General features: G+C 34.1%; 2 protein-coding genes across 5 annotated transcripts in view; one reads left to right on the top strand and one right to left on the bottom strand.

Moving 5' to 3' along the window:
- LOC136030410 (little elongation complex subunit 2-like) overlaps nucleotides 1-15,127 on the bottom strand; it is a 54,999-nt gene extending 39,872 nt beyond the window's left edge. The window contains exons 1-2 of the mRNA XM_065709371.1: nucleotides 14,992-15,127; nucleotides 12,355-12,450 (exon numbers count right to left, since the gene is read on the bottom strand). Coding sequence (XP_065565443.1) covers nucleotides 12,355-12,407 — 53 coding nt within the window. The 5' untranslated portion in view covers nucleotides 12,408-12,450; nucleotides 14,992-15,127. The remainder of the gene's footprint in view (nucleotides 1-12,354; nucleotides 12,451-14,991) is intronic.
- Nucleotides 15,128-15,261: 134 nt separating this feature from the next.
- LOC136030408 (uncharacterized) overlaps nucleotides 15,262-20,740 on the top strand; it is a 22,686-nt gene continuing 17,207 nt past the window's right edge. The window contains exons 1-2 of one of the 4 annotated variants that reach the window (XM_065709368.1): nucleotides 15,325-15,378; nucleotides 17,963-18,149. Coding sequence is in view for 1 of the 4 variants with exons in the window: in XM_065709365.1 (XP_065565437.1) it covers nucleotides 15,311-15,378 (68 nt within the window). In the remaining 3 variants the exon portion in view is untranslated. Of the gene's footprint in view, nucleotides 15,379-15,622; nucleotides 15,660-17,962; nucleotides 18,150-19,867; nucleotides 19,937-20,740 lie in introns of those variants that run through there. The other 3 variants (XM_065709366.1, XM_065709365.1, XM_065709370.1) reach the window with 3 other exon arrangements.

Below are 20,740 nucleotides of genomic sequence, written 5' to 3'. Positions count from 1 at the left end.
AATATTGCATTGGTCAAAACGGTACGGGGGACAGTAAGAGAGGGAGTGGTGTATTCTTTTGTATTATAATATCTGTGCCCGAAAATTGAGCAGCGACTTCATCAATAAAAGTACTGCGATCAGAAGAATGACGAAATAATGGAAATACTTTTGGGGGGAGAATTTGGCCTGACATTATGACGATTTTATTAAAATAACATAACAAGGATATTTCAATAGTCCGATAATCAACTGGGAGTACACCAGAAATTGAGGCTATGACCTCACTTGGAGCAGCTCTAAAAGAGTTGGAAATCAAAATCAAGGAAGGCTTTTCAGCTGAAAGTAGGGCTTTCCTTATCTGCGTCTTCCTGATTGTAATGATCCATATAGGAGCACCATACAGAATAGTACTTTCAATAACGCTTTTATACAGCAATCTTAGGGCAGACAATTTTTAGACCCCAAATGGATCAGGCAATACTAAGAAGGGGGCTGAAATATTGTTTAGCTGAATTCACTCTGTAAGTAATATGAGGAGACGACAGTAATTTTCTATCTAAAATTACCCCCAAGTATTGACATTATGTGTCATTATCCTGAATTTAATCATATTACCACCGAAGCATAGCTTAACAGAAGGGGATTTATGTTTGGAGCTAAATAATATAGCTTCGGTTTTATTCATATCAAAGGTTAGTTTATTATTTGAAGCCCATTCAGTTAATCTTTTGAAAATATGTGTTGCCAGTCTTTCCATACTTGAAACTTTCCAGCCCGTTATAACAACGCAAACATCGTCTGCGTAAGCTTGAACTTTGCAGTTAATATCAATATTAAACTCGAGTAAATCATTTATATTTATAGACCAAAGGAAAGGAGACAATATGCCACCTTGGGGGATGAATTTTCTAACTTGAGAGAAGTGATATTTTCAAAACAGACAAATTTATCACTTAAGTAACCATGAATTAGTTTTAGAACACCAACAGGACATTTTTGATCAATCAGATTTTTTATAATACCCGTATGTCAAGTATTATCAAACGCACCTTTAATATAAACTAGATCTACGTTGCATGGGCAACGTGAGATGATGTGGCAACCTTTGTTCGGCTTCGCCGAGTAAAGGTTGCGAGACCAACACTTCGGTTTTATTTCCTCGCTTCGATTAAACGCTGAAATTGTTAATCCGTAAGGATCTTCAAATAAATATTAGGTACACCAATTCGCAAAAGTTGCAAAAACGTCATTGCAACTATCAAAAGTTGCAAACCCCTTATCGCTGAAGATGATTGTAGACTAACAGCTGATTATTACTTACAAGTCTCCTACCAAGTCTTACAAGTCTTACCACTGGAAGCAAATTGGTCTTACCATCAAATACACCGGAAACAAATAATAGGTACACCAACAAGCAAATGTTGATAGAACCCCCCCCCCCCCTTGCCGAAGATGATTATGAGCTAACGATTATAATATAACAAAGATGATTATAATATGTCTCACGATATCTGTCTTAGTTCAAAAGTTGACTTTTTGCCGTAGGCCAAGTGTCTAACGTCATCATTTAGAAAGGACCAAAGGATTATCAATCGCTGAAAATGAAAAAAAGCAAAAATTGTTCTTGTTATGCTTGTTTTTTTTTGTGCTGCGAAAGCAACACTTTGGTTATGTCGTGTTTTTTTTTCTTTTCTTTCTTTTATTTTGTTCCTAGCACCCTGATCTCAGCTTATTCCTAGAAAGCGGTAAGGGTCTATAACCTCTGCGGTTTTTACACAAGGGGTAGACACCTTAGGCCGAATTGATGAATATGACTTTGCATTTTGGAAAGCTTCGCAGAACTCTTGCCTGGGGCCAAAAAGGATGGTTTTTGCTTGTGTTTCCACCCATTTCTGCTCGTGATTTTAGGCTGAGTTCATCGTTCGGTTTTTCGCACTTGGGATTACTACTACTAATACTAATACCTCGCTGCAGCACCAAGTCGCCTGAGGCCAACAGAGCTACGCACGCTCCTCCTCCAACCTAATCTATTTAAAGCCTCCCTATTTACACGCTCCCAGGAAGTTCCCATTTCCTTTAAATCTTTATTTATGACATCCTCCCAACCCAGACAAGGACGACCTGCTTTCCGTGTAGCCCCAGAAGGTTGGCCAAAAAGGACAATCTTCGGTAATCTGTCATCCTTCATTCGTAGAACGTGGCCTAGCCATCTCAACCTTTCTTTCATTATAGCCCTAGAAAGCGGGATTGAACCATATTTTTCGTACAACCTACTGTTTGAAATACGGTCAGTCAGCCGGGTACCCAGAACAATCCGTAGGCAATTTCTCTGGAAAACATCTAGTAAATTTTCATCTGCTTTTCGGAGCGCCCATGCTTCAGACCCATATTTGACCACTGTCATCACTGTAGCTTCCAATATTCTAATCTTGGTTTAATGGTATTATCTAATGCGTCTATTGTTGATTTATTCTTTACAAGGCCAAATTGTGAACCAAAGATACAATTGTTAGTGTAACATAAGGAACTAAGTTTGTTCAAAATTTTTTCCAACATTAGACAACACGCTAATAGGTCTATAGAAAAAAACAGAACCTTTTTTTTTTTCTTTTTTTTTTTCCTAATGACAAGAATATTTGCAAATTTCCACTCCTTGGGAAAATATGACAACTTCAGACAAGTATTAATGATTTTCAACATAATAGGTGATAACACATTGATATTATTTTTCAAAACTAAATTTAGGATCCCGTCCGGGCCACCTGCTTTCATTGAGCTTGTATCCCTTATAGTTTCCTGTAGTTCGTCTAGATTAACTTCATTCACACTATTTTCACTATTATTTAATACGATTGAAACTTCTTGTCAAAGATAGCGATGATAATCCCTGTCACAGGATTTATCGTCGCGAGGAAACCATTTAGAGAAAAGTTCTTCTCCTGTTTCACTCACTGAGGTAGTGTATGTTCCGTTCCGTCATCTTTTTTAATGCGGGTCGGCCGTTCAACGCCATTATTGGACCTGCATATTTTACGTATTGTGTGCCAAGGATCAAAGCTGTCTTTGGTTGATTGCAGAGAAAAAGAACGGGGTATTCGGGCCTTAGTAAAGGTTTGGAATAAAATGTTGAAATCTAAAAAACATAGATATTTCGAACCTAAAATACCTATGTACTGTACATTAAACAATAGATCAAAAATATCTATGTTTTTTTATTTTGCTTTTTTTCAGGAAGATACAGCAAACTTTTTGAATAATTATAGAATTTTTCCGAAAGTTAGATGTACTAAAAGACAAAAATTCCCAGATATTTAACACATTTCCTTATAATTTATTAAATGGAACAGAACACTTTGATATTCGAAGTTTTCTAAGGTTTCTAAGCCTATTTTTCCTATGTTCTATATGTTAAAAATACCTTTGTCATTCGATTAAGGTACTTTATAGACTCCTCGTTTTTTAGAGAATATAGACAAACTAATAGACAATCTTTCCTTCCAGCAACTCACCTATAGCCAATTACCCAAGAAGCAGAGGATGAAACTTTAAATTCCCTTTTATCATTGAACAAGAAATTATTTTTCATATGAAAACAGCAAAACTTGCTCCCAAATATACAGTTGTGGGTTCTCCTTTATTCAGGAATGCATTTTCATTTGGTCAAACACACACATTTTGACTATGTGAAATTGCGTTGAATTTGACATCTGAACGAAGACATAACTAAGAGTTATTCAAATGCTTTATCACCAACATTTTGAAACTAAAGGTGCCATACTATTAACTAATTTGGTTTTTGCCTAAAATATCTAATTTTTCACCAAAATAATAGCTAGTACCAAAATAATACCTGTTTTTAAGTACCACTGATATTCAAAGTTCGATTTTCTTGAATCACCCTATGGCAAAAGGTATTCTTATTTATTTACATTATGATCCTATCTTTTCTCAACTTTCCTTCTTGATTTTTTTTTAGAACAAAATAAATTTCTGCAACGTTACTAACTTTTTTCAAGAAAACCTTGCAAATGCCATCTTTTAAACCAGGTCATGGGCACTTGAGACTCAGAACATTATGTTTAGAAGCATTAATTATGTTCTAACCGAAATGTTGGCCTTCCACGCACAAGAATCCCATTTCATTTAGTTCTTTTTGGTTAGGCAACCTTAATTACCACAGTAAATGATTTACATAAATCTTTTAGGGAAGAAATAGAAATACAAAAAAGTACATACATAAATACAGGCTAACATACTGAAGATATGTTTATAAACCCTATTAGCGATAATGTTATTAAGATGATTAAGATCAATTAGTCGTCTTAACACAAATAAAACTAATAGACAGGCTGCACTAATAACCAGGGAAAGAATTCATGCTCAATCAAATTCTGGAATGGTGCTCCATTAGTGGTTTATTTTCTTCGGTCACTTTTTTGCTTCTGTATAGATTATTATGGACCCAATGTTCAAGCAAAGCAACATTTCCCCAAGTTTTTACGAATTTTGGTTTCCCTGATTCAAGAAATTCAGATACGAGTATCAAGCCGACTGAAAAAACTTTTTTTTGTCAATTTTAAGGGGCCATCCCATTCATGTGTGTGTGTGTGTGTGTGTGAGGAAGGGAGGGATCACGCCTCCAAACTTATATGTTTTATTGTATTCCTCTTAATGCGGGGGCTAATGGCTTCAAACTTGAAACAAATCTGGGAAAACAAGGTTTTTGGCCCGTATTCTGACTCCATAAAACCCTCCCTCTCCAAATAAAACTTTTTGTCTCCCTACCCAGTCAACAATAGTTCGAACTTTTAAACCATCAGGAAAAAAGTGTTTTCCTTTTTTCGAGGAAGCCACAACTTCCTTCCCCTTTCTTCTTGTGCATTAAGTTCCTCTTAACCCAGAGACACAAGAACACAAGTTTTGAATCAGACAGAAAAATGTTTCGGCCCTTTTTGGGTCCTGTTTTAGAAGGAACCGTGTCCCCTCAAATTAATGTTCAAACATTAGGTGCCCCTTGACCCACGAGCCAATAGTTTTAAGTTCCAAGCCATTCAGAAAAAAAAATTTGTTAGTCTACTTTTAATTTCCTATTTCCCTTCCTCGTCGTTCTTCAATCACCTGTGATCCTTAGTGGTCTTAGAAAGGTCACTAGAACTGTCAATTTACAATCGGGTGAACCTACTCCAAAGTTCTTACAACCATGCCTTCCACAGGGATTCGCCAGGGGAAACTCAGTAAAACAACACATGAGAGGCACGTTGTTTGTTACACAGGCAATACTAGAAAGTTGCTACTAATTGGGGACTGCAAATCGCCAACTTACCAACTTCACGAGAAATAAACCATCACGTGTGAAATACGTACTGATTGTATTTTGGATTGGACTTTGAAAGAAAAAAAATAGAAAAATAAAAACATGTAGAAAATTATATAAATCTTTACAGCGTACAAAGCAAGTTGACTGTTTGATCTTTTCGATGTTTAAATAAAAAAAAAAGTGTTTTTAACTGAAATTAAGGAGCGACATTAAAACTTAAATCGAACATAAATTATTCCATATATGAAAGGGGCTGTCCCCTCCTCAATGCCCCGCCCTTTACGCTAAAGTGTTTTATTGTTTTATAAAGCAAACTTGGGAGAAAGTCAAACTTTAGCGTAAAGAGCGAGGCATTGAGGAGGGGACAGTCCCTTTCATATACGGAATAATTTCTGTTCATTTTAAGTTTTAATGTCGCTCCTTAGTTTCAGTTAAAAAAAAAACAACTTTTTTTTATTTAATTTCTGAACATTTTGAATTAATGCAGGTTTTGATTTTGGCTCAACGTACTTGAATAATTAAAACAAAATTAGCACATTAATTTTACTTTTTTTGGCTAAATGGCTTTCAAAGTTTTGATCGGACGATTTCGAGAAAAATAGGGGCGGTGGAGGGGGCCTAGTTGCCCTCCAATTTTTTTGGTCACGTAAAAAGACCACTACAACTTTTCACTTTATTTACGAACGTTCTTATTAGTAATAAATATACGTAAATTACGAAAGAAACTTAGGTAACGAACTTTTATATTCGTCTATTTTTATTAGGTAAATGAGGAAGTTCACCCCCTCGGCAATACCTTGCTCTCTACACTAAAGTTTTATTTTGTTATAAAGTTTTACCCCTGAATCACACAGGCCATTTAATTAGAGTAAATAGGTCTTTTGAAATTGCTAAAAATACTTTAGCGTAAGGTGCGAGGTAGTGGGGAGGGGGTAAAGCCCCTCATATACGTAAAAGTTTCTGTTCGTTCTAAGTTTTAATGTTGCTCCTTACTCTTAGTTGAAAAAAGTTGTTTTTTCGATTTAATTAAATAAAAAAAAGTTTTTTGAAATGATAGTAAGGAGCGACATTAGAAACTTAAAACAAAGAGAAATTACTCCGTATGTGAAAGGGGGTTTTGCTCCTCGACGCCCCGCTCTTTACGCTAACGTTTTTAATTGTTTTAAAAAGTAGAGTTGCTAGAAAGAATCAAACTTTAGCGCAAGGAGCGGGGTGTCGAGGAGCAAAAGCCCCTTTCACATACGGAGTAATTTCTGTTCGTTTTAAGTTCTAATGTCGCTCCTTACTTTCATTTCAAAAAACTTGTTTTTTTATTTAATTTCTGAAAGTTTTTGAATTAATGCATGTCTGATTTTGGCTCTCCGTACATAAATTATTAAAATGAAATTTGCATATGAATTCTTTTTTTGGCTAAATGGCTTTCTCTTAGTTTTGATCAGACGATTTTGAGAAATAAGGGGTGGGGAAGGAGGACTAGTTGCCCTCCAATTTTTCGGTTACTTAAAAAGGCAACTAGAACTTTTAATTTTTAACGAACGTTTTCATTAGTAAAAAATATACGTAACTTAAGAATTAACTTACGTAACAAACTTTTATATTGTTATATTTCTGATCATATATATGAGGGGGTTTGTCCCCTCGTTAACACCTCGCTCTTCACACTAAATCTTAAACTTTGTCCCAATTCTTTATGAATGATCCCTGAATCAGAAAGGCCGTAGAATAAATAGTTGAAATTACTAAAAATAATTTAGCATAAAGAGCGAAGTATTTATCTCACTCCTAAATACCTCGCTCTTTATGCTAAAGTATTTTTAGAACCCCTCATATGCATAATAATCTCTGTTCGTTTTAAGTTTTAATGCTTCTCCTTACTTTCAATTGAAAAAACTTTTTCATGTTTATATTTTCACTGTTTTTTTTCTTAATAGTAATGCTAGAAAATCCTGCGCCCTTTTCATTGAATTTCTCTTCCCCCATGAAATATTCCTCCAAGGAAAGATCCTCCCATATAGCCCCCTCCCCTGAAACCCACACCCAAACCAAACAAATCCTCCTGAAAACGTCGGTACACTTCCCAATAACCATTACTGTATGTAAACATTGGTCAAAGTTTGTAACTTGCAGCCCCTCCCCCAGGGACTGTAGGGGGGGTGGGGGGTAAGTCATCCCCAAAGACACAGTTATTATGATTTTCGACTATGCGGAACAAAATGGATATCTCAAAATTTTGATCCGTTGACTTTGGGAAAACAAATGAGCGTGGGAGGGGGCCTAGGTGCCCTCCAATTTTTTTGGTCACTTAAAAAGGGCACTAGAACTTTTCATTTCCGGTAGAATGAGCCCTCTTGCAACACTTTAGGACCACTTGATCGATACGATGACCCCTGGGAAAAAAAAAACCACAAACAAATAAACACGCACCTGTGATTTGTCTTCTGGCAAAAAAATATGAAATCCCACATTTTTCTAGACTGGACCTTGAAATTTTTTCTAAAAGGTTCTCTGATACGCTGAATGCGATGGTGTGATTTTCGTTAAGATCCTATGACTTTTATGGGGTCTTTCCCCTATTTTCCAAAATACGGCAAATTTTCGTGAAACTTATATATTTAAAATCAGCATAAAAATCCGATTCTTTTGATATATCTTTTAGCATCAAAATTCCGTTTTTTAGAGTTTCGTTTACTATTGAGCCGGGTCGCTCCTTACTACAGTTCGTTACCACGAACTGTTTTATTTCTGAATGTTTTTAAACTAATGCAGCTTTTGATTTTGGCTCACCGTACATGAATAATTAAAACAAAATTTACATATCAATTTTACTTTTTTTGGCTAAATGGCTTTCTCTAAGTTTTCATTTGACGATTTTGACAAAAAAGGGCGGGGGAGGGGGCCTAGTTGCCCTCCAATTTGTTTGGTTACCTAAAAAGTCCACAAGAACATTTAATTTTATTTTAAGAACGTTTTTTATTAGTAATAAATACGCGTAACTTACAAATTAACTTCCGCAATAAACTACTATATTTTTATATCTTTATCACGTATATGAGGGGGTTCGCCTCCTCGTCAATACCTCTCTTTACAATAAGCCTGAACTTTGTTCCAATTCTTTAAGAATGACCCCTAAATCACAAAGCCCGTTTAATTAGAATAGATAGCTCTTTTGACATTACTAAAAATACGTTAGCGCAAAGAGGGATGCATTGAAAAGGGGACAAACCCCCTCAATTACATAATAATTTCTCTTCGCTTTAAGTGTTAATATTACTCCTCACTTTCAGCTGAAAAAAAAACTTATTTTTTTATTTAATTTCTCATTGTTTTTCCAAATAATGCTGGAGATCCCAGTGCCCTCTTCATGGAAATTCTCCCCCCGTGATAAATTCTTCTATGGAAAGATCCTATCACGTAACCCCTCCCCACCACCAGACAAAATCCCCTTTGAAAACGTCTGTATACTTCCCAATAACCAATACTATATGTAAGCAATGGGCAAAGTTCATACCTTGCAGCCTTTCCCCCAGGGACTGTCAGTCGTCCTCAAAGACATGGTTATTAGATTTTTTTTTACTATGCTGAACAAAATTGCTATCATGAAATTTTGATCTGATGACTTTGGGGAAAAAATGAGCATAGGATGGGGCCTAGTTGCCCTCCAATAGTTTTGGTCACTTATAAAGGGTACTAAAACTTTTAATTTACGTTAGAATGAGCCTTCTTGCGACACTCTAGGACTACTGGGTCGATACGATCTCCCCTGGGGAGAAAACAACTACACAAATCCGTGAACTTTCTTCTGGCAAAAAAAAAATACAAAATTCCACATTTTTGCACATGGGAGCATGAAACTTCTACTTCAGGGTTCTCTGATAAGCAGAGTCTGATGGTGTGATTTTCCATGAACTTCCATGAACATTTGAAGATTCCATGACTTTTAGGGTGTGTTTCCCCCCTTTTTTCGAAAACAAGGCAATATTCTAAGGCTCGTAACTATTGATGGGTAAGACTAAATTTGATGAAACTAATATATTTAAAATCAGCATACAAATCTAAATCATTTGATGCATATATTGGCATCAAAATTCAATTTTTTTTTTAGTTTATGTTACTATTGAGCAGGTTCAATTCTTACTACAGTTTGTTACCACAAATTCTTTGAAATATCTTTAATGACCTTGGAAATTCTCAAAAGTGATAAATGATGAAATTCAGATAAAATAAAAACAGATAGAAAACTATATTTGCAAGATTGTTCTGGCAAAACTGGAGGCTCTGATTTACGAATTCTATACAATCTAAAAATATAATTGTGAGGTTGGGCCAGGGGAACTTTACGTGCAGTACTTCGCTGTCATTGTCTAGATTCTAAAGCCACTATTACGGCTTGTCACATTTACTTGCAATATAAACGCAGTTTTTAATAAAAAGAAAAGAGATGAGAAAATAGGGGTACATGGGAAAATGTATCCCAAAGGCACAGCCTTGAATCTCAATGGTCCTGGCTGCCAATATTTCTAGTTCATAAAGCTATAATCCAGGAGCCAAGATGATACAAATTAAGACATAAAGATACAATAAATAAAATGATCAAAAATTGAAAATACGGTGTCATGAAAAAGAATGGCATTTGCCCTTGATGTATGTCATCATCAATTCCCACTCGTTTTATTACAAAAAAAGCATGCATGGATATATTAGTTCTTGCAATTTTTATTTCTTTTTTTTTGTTGACTAGCTATGAAAGCTGTACTATCAGTTGGTATCTGCCAAAATTATCTAGAGGTGCTCTGAAGTCATTGTGATGGTTTATTATATACTTTTGATGTCTCATCTCTATTTTTTACTTTTCGATTTAAAATTTAAATATTCTACATTACGGATTAGAAAACTGCTCCTCCCCTTGGACACTGGTCTGTTGCATTCCTCTACCAATCCATCAACATGTGCTTTAGAATCCTTATAAATATTTATTAAATTGGATTTTTTTTCTAATTTCCAATTCTATAAATCTAAAATGTTGATCAGCTTTCTTTCCCCTTTTAGAAATTGCCAACTTGAATCCTACTCCTATTCATCATCATCCAATTGCCAACACAGTCAGAAACTTCATTATTGCTCTATCATCAACAATTGCCCCTACAAACCTCTCATGTTTTTATCTTTTTCAGTTAGACCTCTTTGCCAGGTTTGAACCCAATCCATAGATCCACTTAGGAATGTTAAGCAGACAGACAGACAAACAAAGTATAATATATGATATATTTAGATTACCAGTTTTTCAAAAATATTGATTAGAAATTGTCTACCCCTGAGACACTGACCCCCTCCAATCCTCTTCATTTTCCCAAACAACCAATTACCAGCACACTGATGGACTTTACTGTTGCTGTTCTGCCAACTACCCATATGCATTGGACCAAGGCTTTACCCATACGAAGGAAAAGACCAATTGGACCAAAGAACCGACATTCCAACCTTAAGAAGCAAAGCCAAATGAGGGAGGCAAAGAAAAAGGCCATGACCAAAACTATTTGGATCACAATATTTTATCCATTGAGATGACCAGCCAGCAAAATGTTAAATTCAACTTGGTTGATTCTTTTGTCTGAAATTATAGCAAGTAAAAGAATGATTTCAAAGCCAAATGAGCAAAGCTTCATTTGGCAAAGCCAAATGAGGGAGGCAAAGAAAAAGCCATTACCAAAACTATTTGGATCACAACATTTATCCATTGAGATGACCAGCCACCAAAATGTTAAATTCAACTTGGTTGATTCTTTTGTCTAAAATTATAGCCAGTAAAAAGAATGATTTCAAAGCCAAATGAGCAAAGCCTCATTTGGCAAAGCCAAATGAGGGAGGCAAAGAAAAAGCCATTACCAAAACTATTTGGATCACAACATTTATCCATTGAGATGACCAGCCAGCAAAATGTTAAATTCAACTTGGTTGATTCTTTTGTCTAAAATTATAGCCAGTAAAAAGAATGATTTCAAAGCCAAATGAGGAAAGCCTCATTTGGCAAAGCCAAATGAGGGAGGCAAAGAAAAAGCCATTACCAAAACTATTTGGATCACAACATTTATCCATTGAGATGACCAGCCAGCAAAATGTTAAATTCCACTTGGTTGTAGCCAGTAAAAATTGTATATATAATAATAGCCAGTAAAAAGAATTGAATCACAAAATTTTCTAAAGTATTCCCTAGAAAATAAGAACCTTAAAATATTTTCATTTAAAATATTTTTTTATTATTGTTTACTAGGCTAACTACTAAGAACACTAAATGTCCAACTACAAAGTTATCTCACTGTTTGGGTAATATAATGCTGCCAATTTTCTTTCTATGGTGACATACTAGGCATCTATACACTGAGAAAAAAGAAGAGATAAAGTAAAAAAAAAACAAAGTATGAAGAGACAAATCAACTTAAACCAAAAAAGGGGAAACGACATTCATAATATAAGAAAGATGGTAAAAGCAGATAAAATAAATAACTTAACCATAATGGAAAAGCAATAACATAATAAGAAATGTAGAACAAAGACACACAAAACTGTTCTACATTTTGGATTTTTATTTCTTATGGCATCCTTTGCCCATGTAGTATTAGAACTTATTTATGGAAATGCAATCTACCAAAAACACTCATCACTGAAATCTTTCTTATACTAGGTAGATTTAACATTTACAGTAAACGATAACAAATAAAAATAAAATTACATACATTAGCATATACAAAATAGTCTCCCTTGCCTCTTTGGCCAGGAATGCAAAAAGAAACAAGAAAAAAACACAAACACACACACACACACACACATGCCAAAAGCAAAAATCACAAGCAGTCCCCCTTCACTTATTGTCCAATAAAAATCAATAGGGAGCAAAGTATCATACACAATTAACAATGCAACACACAATTCCAACTTGGCCAAAAGACATTAATTGCATACAGGAACTAAAAAAATACTCCACTTGTGGACCACAACTCTCTTTTCCACAGACAACACACTGGTACAAAAAATAAGGTACACCCAACAGTTCAACTTACCAGTCTACTGAGTAAAATGGGTCTTTTGAGTCACTATTTTCAGAGCTTTCCATTTCGAGCTCAGGACAAATATGGCAAGCAATAGATGTCTTCTCCCTAAAAAAATGAATATAAACAATAGTAATGACAAATATAATATTGATGACCTCAGAAATCAATAGGTCTAAATTGGTATATATGCATTTTAGGTGCATGTTTCTCCATTTATCTATGAAGATGTCTGCCAACATTTATCCCCATCTGTTCATGGACTCAGGTATGTTAATTAGCCTTCAACTAGCAACTTACAAACAGCCAAATACTCCCAAAGTGAATTTTTCATAAAATTTTTAGTTACTAATTTAGTTGCTTTAATGAGCATCTTTGATTTGTGTTGACCTCAGGGTATAAGGCTAGCAAAAAGGATAACCAGTCCAAAAGAAATTTGAAATATGAACTTCTGGGGAGCTAATAATGTGTAAGATTAGAAAAAAAAAACCTTTTTTCAAGTGAATTTTTGAATATGTAATTGATTGTAATGTTGGAAAAGACTGTCGTAAATTGCCCAATCAGTCTCCCTTTCAGTTGTTAAAAGATGCTATTGATATTAGCAACCTTTGCTTGACTTGTAAACTGTGCTTGACCTACTTTGACTACTCTTTCTTATTCTTATCAAGTTTGTCCATAATTTCTCTCAAATGGTATCTAAGTGCTGCATCCAGCCTATTTTTGAGATCAGCCTAGCTATGCAAAGGAATGCCTGAGTCTACTATTTTGAAGTTGGGAAAAAATTTTTTCTTGTTTTTCAGTAAGTTGATCACATTGTTTTCCATTTTGGTTTCTTCTTGGCATTTCTTCATTCTATTCTTACTTGTATATTATAAAAGGCTATTAATGATTTACTATTATTGTCTGTAACATAATATTTTCTTTATGTGAAATGTTAAAAAATATACCAGAACTTCAGGGAAAAACTTCTTTGTCATTGCTATATAAATTTGTTCAAACATCTATGATTGAAATTATTCAAAAACTTGCAACTTTTAGGAGCATTAGACCCACTTCATTTGGATACCTTTTTCTTCCAACATTCAAACCAATGACAGCATCAAAGGGTTAATTAAACACACTGTTATGTTTTTTTTTGTGAATTGCAGTCTATAGCATTTAGACCTTATTTAGGCCAAAAAAAAATTTCCTGCAGCACAAAATGACACTTTTCTGTGGCATGTATTTTGTCTTACTTAAAAAGAGCATTACTTATTTTAATTTCTGTTCAAATCAGTCCTCTCTCAATATCCTAAATTCAATGACCACTAGATCAGTGACATAACCCCAGGGAAAAAAAGAGACATCACAGCTACCTCAGCAAAAGTGTGGTTTTTGTAGTTGTTCAAGATGGGGGATTTTAAACCTCTAGTCAGAGGTTTTGACAATGGGAATTTCAATGTTGAGTTTTATTCAGCATTTAGGCTAGAAGAAATGACATTGTGTAGAATCCTGAGAAAATTTTCAAGTTGCTTGTAATTAAGTAATCAGAATTCAGTGAACCCAATATTTGTAGCTGAAAGCAGGGATGCAGCTAAGGGAGGGTTAGTGCTAAGGTAGTAACAATAAAAGTGGAGGATGGCACTTGGGTTCCATTTTCTACGTTGTCATGACTAGTTTTCTTCAAAGACTTTTCCTTACATATTCTTTCAATCATTCATATTCTAATAGTTCTTTCTTCTTCTCCTTCTGGGATATCTATGATGACAGCTATACAGGTACAACAAGATACCCCAGGTTAATCCTCTCGGCATTTATGATAATTCTCACTTTCACAAAATGGGTGCTTTCAATAAAGTTGCATTGTTCATTTTGGAAGGCATCATAATAAAAAACTACACCACTAGAAAGTTTTAAAAAAATAATACAGATAGGATTTGTGTCTCAATTTTGACAAGGGGTGTCAGTTACAAAATTTTTACTTTCACAAGGCAATATATTGTCTTTTGGGTAATTGACCTTCCCCTAAGAGCATTCTTATTAAGTTGAAATTTCCCCTCTTTATTCTCTTTTACCTTTACAGCCTTAGTCTTAATAGTACTAGTACCATAGTATTAGTGGTGGTAGTAAAAGCACTAGCAGCAGTAAAAATGCTGTATTAGTAGTAGCAGTGACAGCAGCAGCAGCAGTATTACCTTAAATCACAGCTTGGAGTGAAATAAGCTGTGAAATATACTATTAACAGCAGTAATAGTATATCATGTGGCTTTTTGACCAGTTGAACTTCCTGTCATGATGCCCTGGAAGATTCAACTTTATACAGTAATCTATTCCAAAGATATTGTTGAAATGTTGTTTAGACAATCTGTATGCATACAGTAGGTTATAGCCTATTTTGATTTAGGCTACTTCAACTTTCCTCTCAGCATTTTCTAAAATTTTCACTTCAGTACCCTTAGCCTTGATATTACTTGCTATAAAAGCAGTAGCTGCAATATTAGTAGTGGTAATATTTGTAGTAGTAGTAGCATGCAAATTCAACACTCCTCTCAACATTCTCTGAAAGAGTCATCTGAATGTCCTTCATCTTTTTTGGACACTTAAGGTCAGACATAAAAAAGGTAGGACACTAAAGGTAGGATTAAAAACAATGGGGGAGAGAAATCTTACCATATTTCATCAAAAAAGCCTAGTATTTTTATTCAAACGTTGATTAAAGTCATCCAATTTCGACAGCATTTGCGATGTTCAAAAATATTGTATATAATCCCAGAGTTGCCGAATAAAATTTGCTGCCTCAGCGCTTCGTTCCCCATGTTCTTTTACTAGCCCAATTACTTATCTGACTAATCCAAGCGTTTTATGAGACGCACATGACGTCAGAGGCTACTCGGATTACCCTCTCGAACGCTCAGGATTACTTGTCCGTGGGCTTGCACCTTCTAATCCGAAAAAATAAAGATTATTGAGGACAAGTGACGTCAAGTCTATGTTAAATATTTTTTTAAATGGACAAACATGTGAAATCGTTAAGTCTCGAGGAAAGACCAGGAAACTGTAAATAATGGAAATTTATTATAATTTGGAAAATTATTTAAATGGAAATAAAAAAATGCTTAAAACATTAGAAAAATTAATTTATTCAAATTAATATCTTAAAATCAGTGCTTGTGGATTATATAACATTAATAAAATTGATTTATAATGAAACAGTAAGTTTGAGATCAATGTTATAAGGTATTTAAGGTTCAAGACCAATTTTCTGAGCCTTTTTATACCCCATATTTAGGTCATTTTTAAGATGTCAAAAAGTGCTTAAATCTGAATTTCCAGTAGAAGTAATTATTATATTTGTAAAGGGCATAAAAAAAGGCATCCAGTGGTATAATCACTTTATATGAAAGCCAGTAATACTGTTTGCTATAATTTTACTGTGAGTTGTTTGTAGTAGTTCAGTGTTCAATAAGGCAATGCAATTAACAAGCTGTGTCTCAAAGTATTTAGTACAGCCAATTGCAGTCACTAGGCTATAATAATGTTGTGCTCATAAGCTTCTATCCTTTTTTAAATGAAAGGTTAGTATATTTATCTACCAGGATAAGTTAAAGATGCTTACTATAAATAAAAGTTTTGTAGTAGGCTAAGGCTGCTGGATTTTCTTGAAAATAAATTATTCCTTCAGTCCAAAGTGCATACAATAAAGCACAATAATTGCACTTATTTAATGTCATTACAATAATTGCAGCAAGCTTTGGGTTGCTGCAACTACCTTAAAGCATTCAAAAATACTTACTTATATCATTCCTAAAAGTACATTTCTTTACTTGACTGCTAGTCATCCTCCTGTAAGAGCATGTATAGCCTGTAACCCCAAATTATATATGTTCAATGAATTTTCAATGCTTGCCTCTTTTCTTCTTATTCACTTAAAAGTAGCAGGAAGAAAAGGGTTGTGCTATTGAAAATGATTTGATAATAGGCCTACATAATTGGGTTTTAGAGGGACATGGGTAAAGTAACGTACTCTTAGGAATGATATGAGTTAGCATTTTATAACATAGTTACCAGAATTAGTTAGGATTACCTTATGGAGAAATGCACCTAAATATTTACCCTTTGTTGTCTAAAGGGTATCTGTATTTGCTAAGGTCAGTTGATTGACCATGTCTAAACTACTAATGATGCTAACAATTCACTACACCATCAAGCCACTTTAGGCCAACTAGGCTGCACAAGCTCCTTCTCCATCCCAATATGTTAAAATTTGACCTCTTGATACCCTCCCAAAAAGTCCCAATTTCCTTTAGATCCTTCCTTATAACTGTTTCCTGCCCCATTTGCGGATGACCTGCTGTTTGTTTAGCCCTAGATGGTTGGCTAAAAATGAGGATCTTTGGACAATTGTCATTCACAGAATGTGTCCTAGCCATGTCAACCCTTTTCTTGTTATAGTCACAGAAGTTGGGATTGAACCATATATTTTGCACAGCTTAATATTTGAAATATATGGATAATCCTTATATCACTCCAAGCTGCAATTTAAGGTATATTGTCCAGACAAGGATATTGGTCTTCAAAATGGCAAAATAGAGATTATTGCAGAGTTGGCAGAATATAATGTAAAGAGGAAAGCACTGGAAATGTCAGATGCTGAAAAAGTTCCAGTTTGTCTTGCATTAGCACAACTCATGGAAAGCAAATTGAGATAATTGAAACTAAAAAATCTTTTCCTGAGTTGCAATCTAGGAAGGATTTGCCTAGCCTAAGTGAAAATATAGGAAAAAGTCAAATAACTAGACCAATCTCAACCCATCTAGTTAAATCCCTTAATACTTCATGGAATCATTGAGCATCAATCAATGGCAAAAAAACAACATCAACAGATTTGACACCTCTAACTCTTTCAGGAACCCAAAGACCCGACACTTTACCTTGAGTATCACAGGCAATCCTAAAAACTAACAGTACTTGTGAAAGCAAATATTTAAAATTTGTTATATAAAGCAAACAATAAACTAGAAAAGATAATGACTAGAATAATTGGGATTGAGTCAGTGAACAGCAGTGATTTGACTAGTCCTATAAAGTCACAAATGAAAAAAGAAGCAATCTCTTCCCTTTTTGCACCAGCAATATGCTCAGCAGCATTGAAACATTTCAAACTCCTGCAGTCAAAATTCATTATCTTGATTTTGACATCCCAATCTTCAACAGACTTCTGACAATAGACATAGCATTAACCAGAAAAATAAATGAAAAATTTATTTCAGTAGGCATACAGCTTCATTTCTAGATAACCAACATGCCCACCATCCTCAATATAAATAATGAAAAAGAGAAGGTTGCAATATTTCAATGGAATATGAATTCTTTTAATTGCAAAGAAAATTCAGTCTTTTTGTTTTTTAATTATTAGGCCTAATAATATTGATGTTGCATGTTTGCCAGAAACCAATTTGAATGCTCTGTGACTATTTTCAGAGACAGGATAAAAAACCTCCAGTGACCCCCCCCCCATAATGTGGAAAAATATAATTTATTGAATAGCCTTAAAACTGTTGCTTGTTTGAAGTTTCAACTTACTTTTTACTTACAGCAGATAATTTTGTTTTAATTAATCCATGGTTTTTTTTAATATTAGTTATGGTCAGAACCTATTTCATCAACAGGATAAAAACCCAGATAGGAATCAGACTTCATTGATTACATTAAGCTTGTTGTCTGTCAGAACAGCCCACAAGTGGCATATTGGAGTAAAATTTCTGTACCAGTAGCCATCTGAATGCAATATTTTTCTAACACAAGGAGAAACATTTAATTGATGCAAGGTATTGAACGCATTTAATATGCATTTAGCATTTAATTTACCAAAAGGAGGCTAAAGGTTTAATTCTAATTGAACAAATAAAATTGAAAAAGTAAAATTCTTTTTATAATAAAAAAAAATGGAATAAGTAAAATTTGAATAACATAATATGTATTTTCATTTCAAAGGTGTGGAAAAGAGAATATTTGTAATATAATTCGCTTTCAATGTTGTACTAAATGTGTAAAAAAATGTTTGTAATAAAGCACCATTTTCAGTAAAGTGCCAATGATGCAGCAGGTTTCAAACTTTTACAGTTAGGGAAGGAGGGATTATCCATACTCTTCTTTGAATTGATGTTTGTTCATTTCAGTCGATTCATATATTTAATTTAAACTTTATTCGTTTTAAGGGTTTTTTTATTCGTTTATATTAGGACATGTTATATGTTGGTTGCTATGATTGTTTATTTAGTTTGTGTTTGTTTTAAGCTTGATTTGCAGATTCAGTTTAAGCTGTACTGGTTTTAAAATTTATTTATTCATTTTTGGTAATACAACAAAAGAATTAAAAAAACAAAAAAAAACAATACAAAACCAGAAGAATGGAACAATAAGAATAATGCTAATGCTTAATCAATGGTTTGTTTCTAATAATCTAGTACCGAATTTTAAGAAAACTAATTTTATGGTTTTTGGTTGTTCAGAACGTTCCACTTGAGACATTTCTTGTGAGGAGCTACAGGTTGGTGATCAAAAAATTTGTAGGGTCAAATCATATTGTTATTTAGGAGTTTTTCTTGATCCCCTTTTGTCATTTCATAATCATATTGAGTATTTAAGATTAAAACTTGGTCAAAATATTGGGTCAATGTACTCTGTGAAGAATATTTTTCCTTTTACCATTTTAAAATATAAAAATTATAAAAATAATTTACCACTCTCTAATTACTTCTTATTTGAATTATTGCTCAGTTGTATATCTTAATACATTTTGGAAGCATATAAAACCCTTACAGGTACTACAAAATAGGGCAATAAGAATACTTGGAAAGTTCTTACATCAACCTTCAAAACCTGAAAATGTTTCGGAAACTAAAACATTATTCCTCTTCTTAAATTTGTTGGATTTAAATGATATACGAATATTAAATACTTCCATATGGCATTTTCAAATCCAAAATTCTAAAAATTATTTCTATGACAAATCTCTGTTAATTTTACTTCCTTGTTCGGATTGTCGGAGGTCTAGGATGTATTGAATTCCTTTTTTAAGTTCTGAAAGGTCAAGGTTTTCGATTAAATACCAAATGCCCTTCATTGATAACAATTATAAGCTGAATGATAAAATTCTGTTTGATCCATTCCAAAAATCTCAGCTAAATTTAAAAAAGCAAATATTAAAGATTGTTTGCTAAAATTTTGACTATTCACCATTGATGATAGAAAATTAAATTATTTGATCTTCTTATTTGTGTGTTTGTTTTTGTGTCCCTGTGTCTGGGATGGCCTCCCACGCCCCTCCTGCCCGTGTCTATTACCGTATTATATTTTGAAATCATTATTACAATGAGATGTTGATGTTTTTTCTTATGTTTTTGCACGTCCCAGCCTTACGAGCTCTGCTCTCTGTTGGGGCATAATATTGTTTGTGTATTTTTTGAGTTGAATAAAGAAAAAGTTGAGTTGAGTTGAATGCAAGAATAAATACAAAAACTGGAAATAATTTTTTTTTTTTAAGGAAAACCAAAAACAATCGACCCCAATTTCCGAACCCAAATCCAGCTAATAGGAGTCCAGCCTAATACAGGTTAAATTTTAATTACTTTTTGTTTTAATGACAAACAACTCTAATTTTCACCTTCTCTCCTTCACTTGATTAGCTACAATCCCTTTTTTCTTATTGTTAGGCGTTTCTGTTCTTTTCCGGTTTTTATGAGCATTGAACATGCCTTGTTTGATGCTTATCTTTTATTTTTAAAAATCATGTTTTTTATCTTAGCTTTTCCTTTTTTCGTGGCCGGTGTTAACCTCCCTGGAAAATACCCACCCCCTGCAGAAAATACCACCCCCCCCCCCAGAAAATAACAGTATTTTCGACATTTTGACTGACAACAGACGCTTCGAACTGGCCCTTTAAGGAGTTTTAGAAACTCATAAACAAAAAGCTAAACAAAAAGCTAAGTTCTGGCTCCGTATGTGGATAGCCTGTAATCGTCCTTCTTCTGGTTCAATACATCAAATAAAACAGAAAACCAGGCGAGAGTACAAATATTCCCTGCGTAGAGTGAGACTGAATGCCCGGGATGGTCCTTGTGACAAGAAATCCTGGGATCGTGTTATAAACAGTGTTAAGTGTTCACCTCCAGTTAATTCGTCTCTTCGGCTATGTGACTTCGTTTCACATTATAAAAATATTTTGCTTTCGTTTAATATTAATCCCCAAAATCATTTTACAAAGCTTGTCAACTGAATCCTCCCAATTCGTATCAACCTATCTCAAGTGTTGTCAGTGGAATCTGGTGTTATACTCTGAGTTCTTATGCAAGTGAATAAGTCTGAGTCTCTCGATAGTGATGGTCTTTGCTTCAGGGTTTTTGCTTATGATTGCCCT

Source organism: Artemia franciscana, chromosome 8, assembly GCF_032884065.1.
Source record: "Artemia franciscana chromosome 8, ASM3288406v1, whole genome shotgun sequence".
NCBI lineage: Eukaryota > Metazoa > Arthropoda > Branchiopoda > Anostraca > Artemiidae > Artemia > Artemia franciscana.
This window is presented reverse-complemented; position numbering and strand designations above follow the sequence as displayed.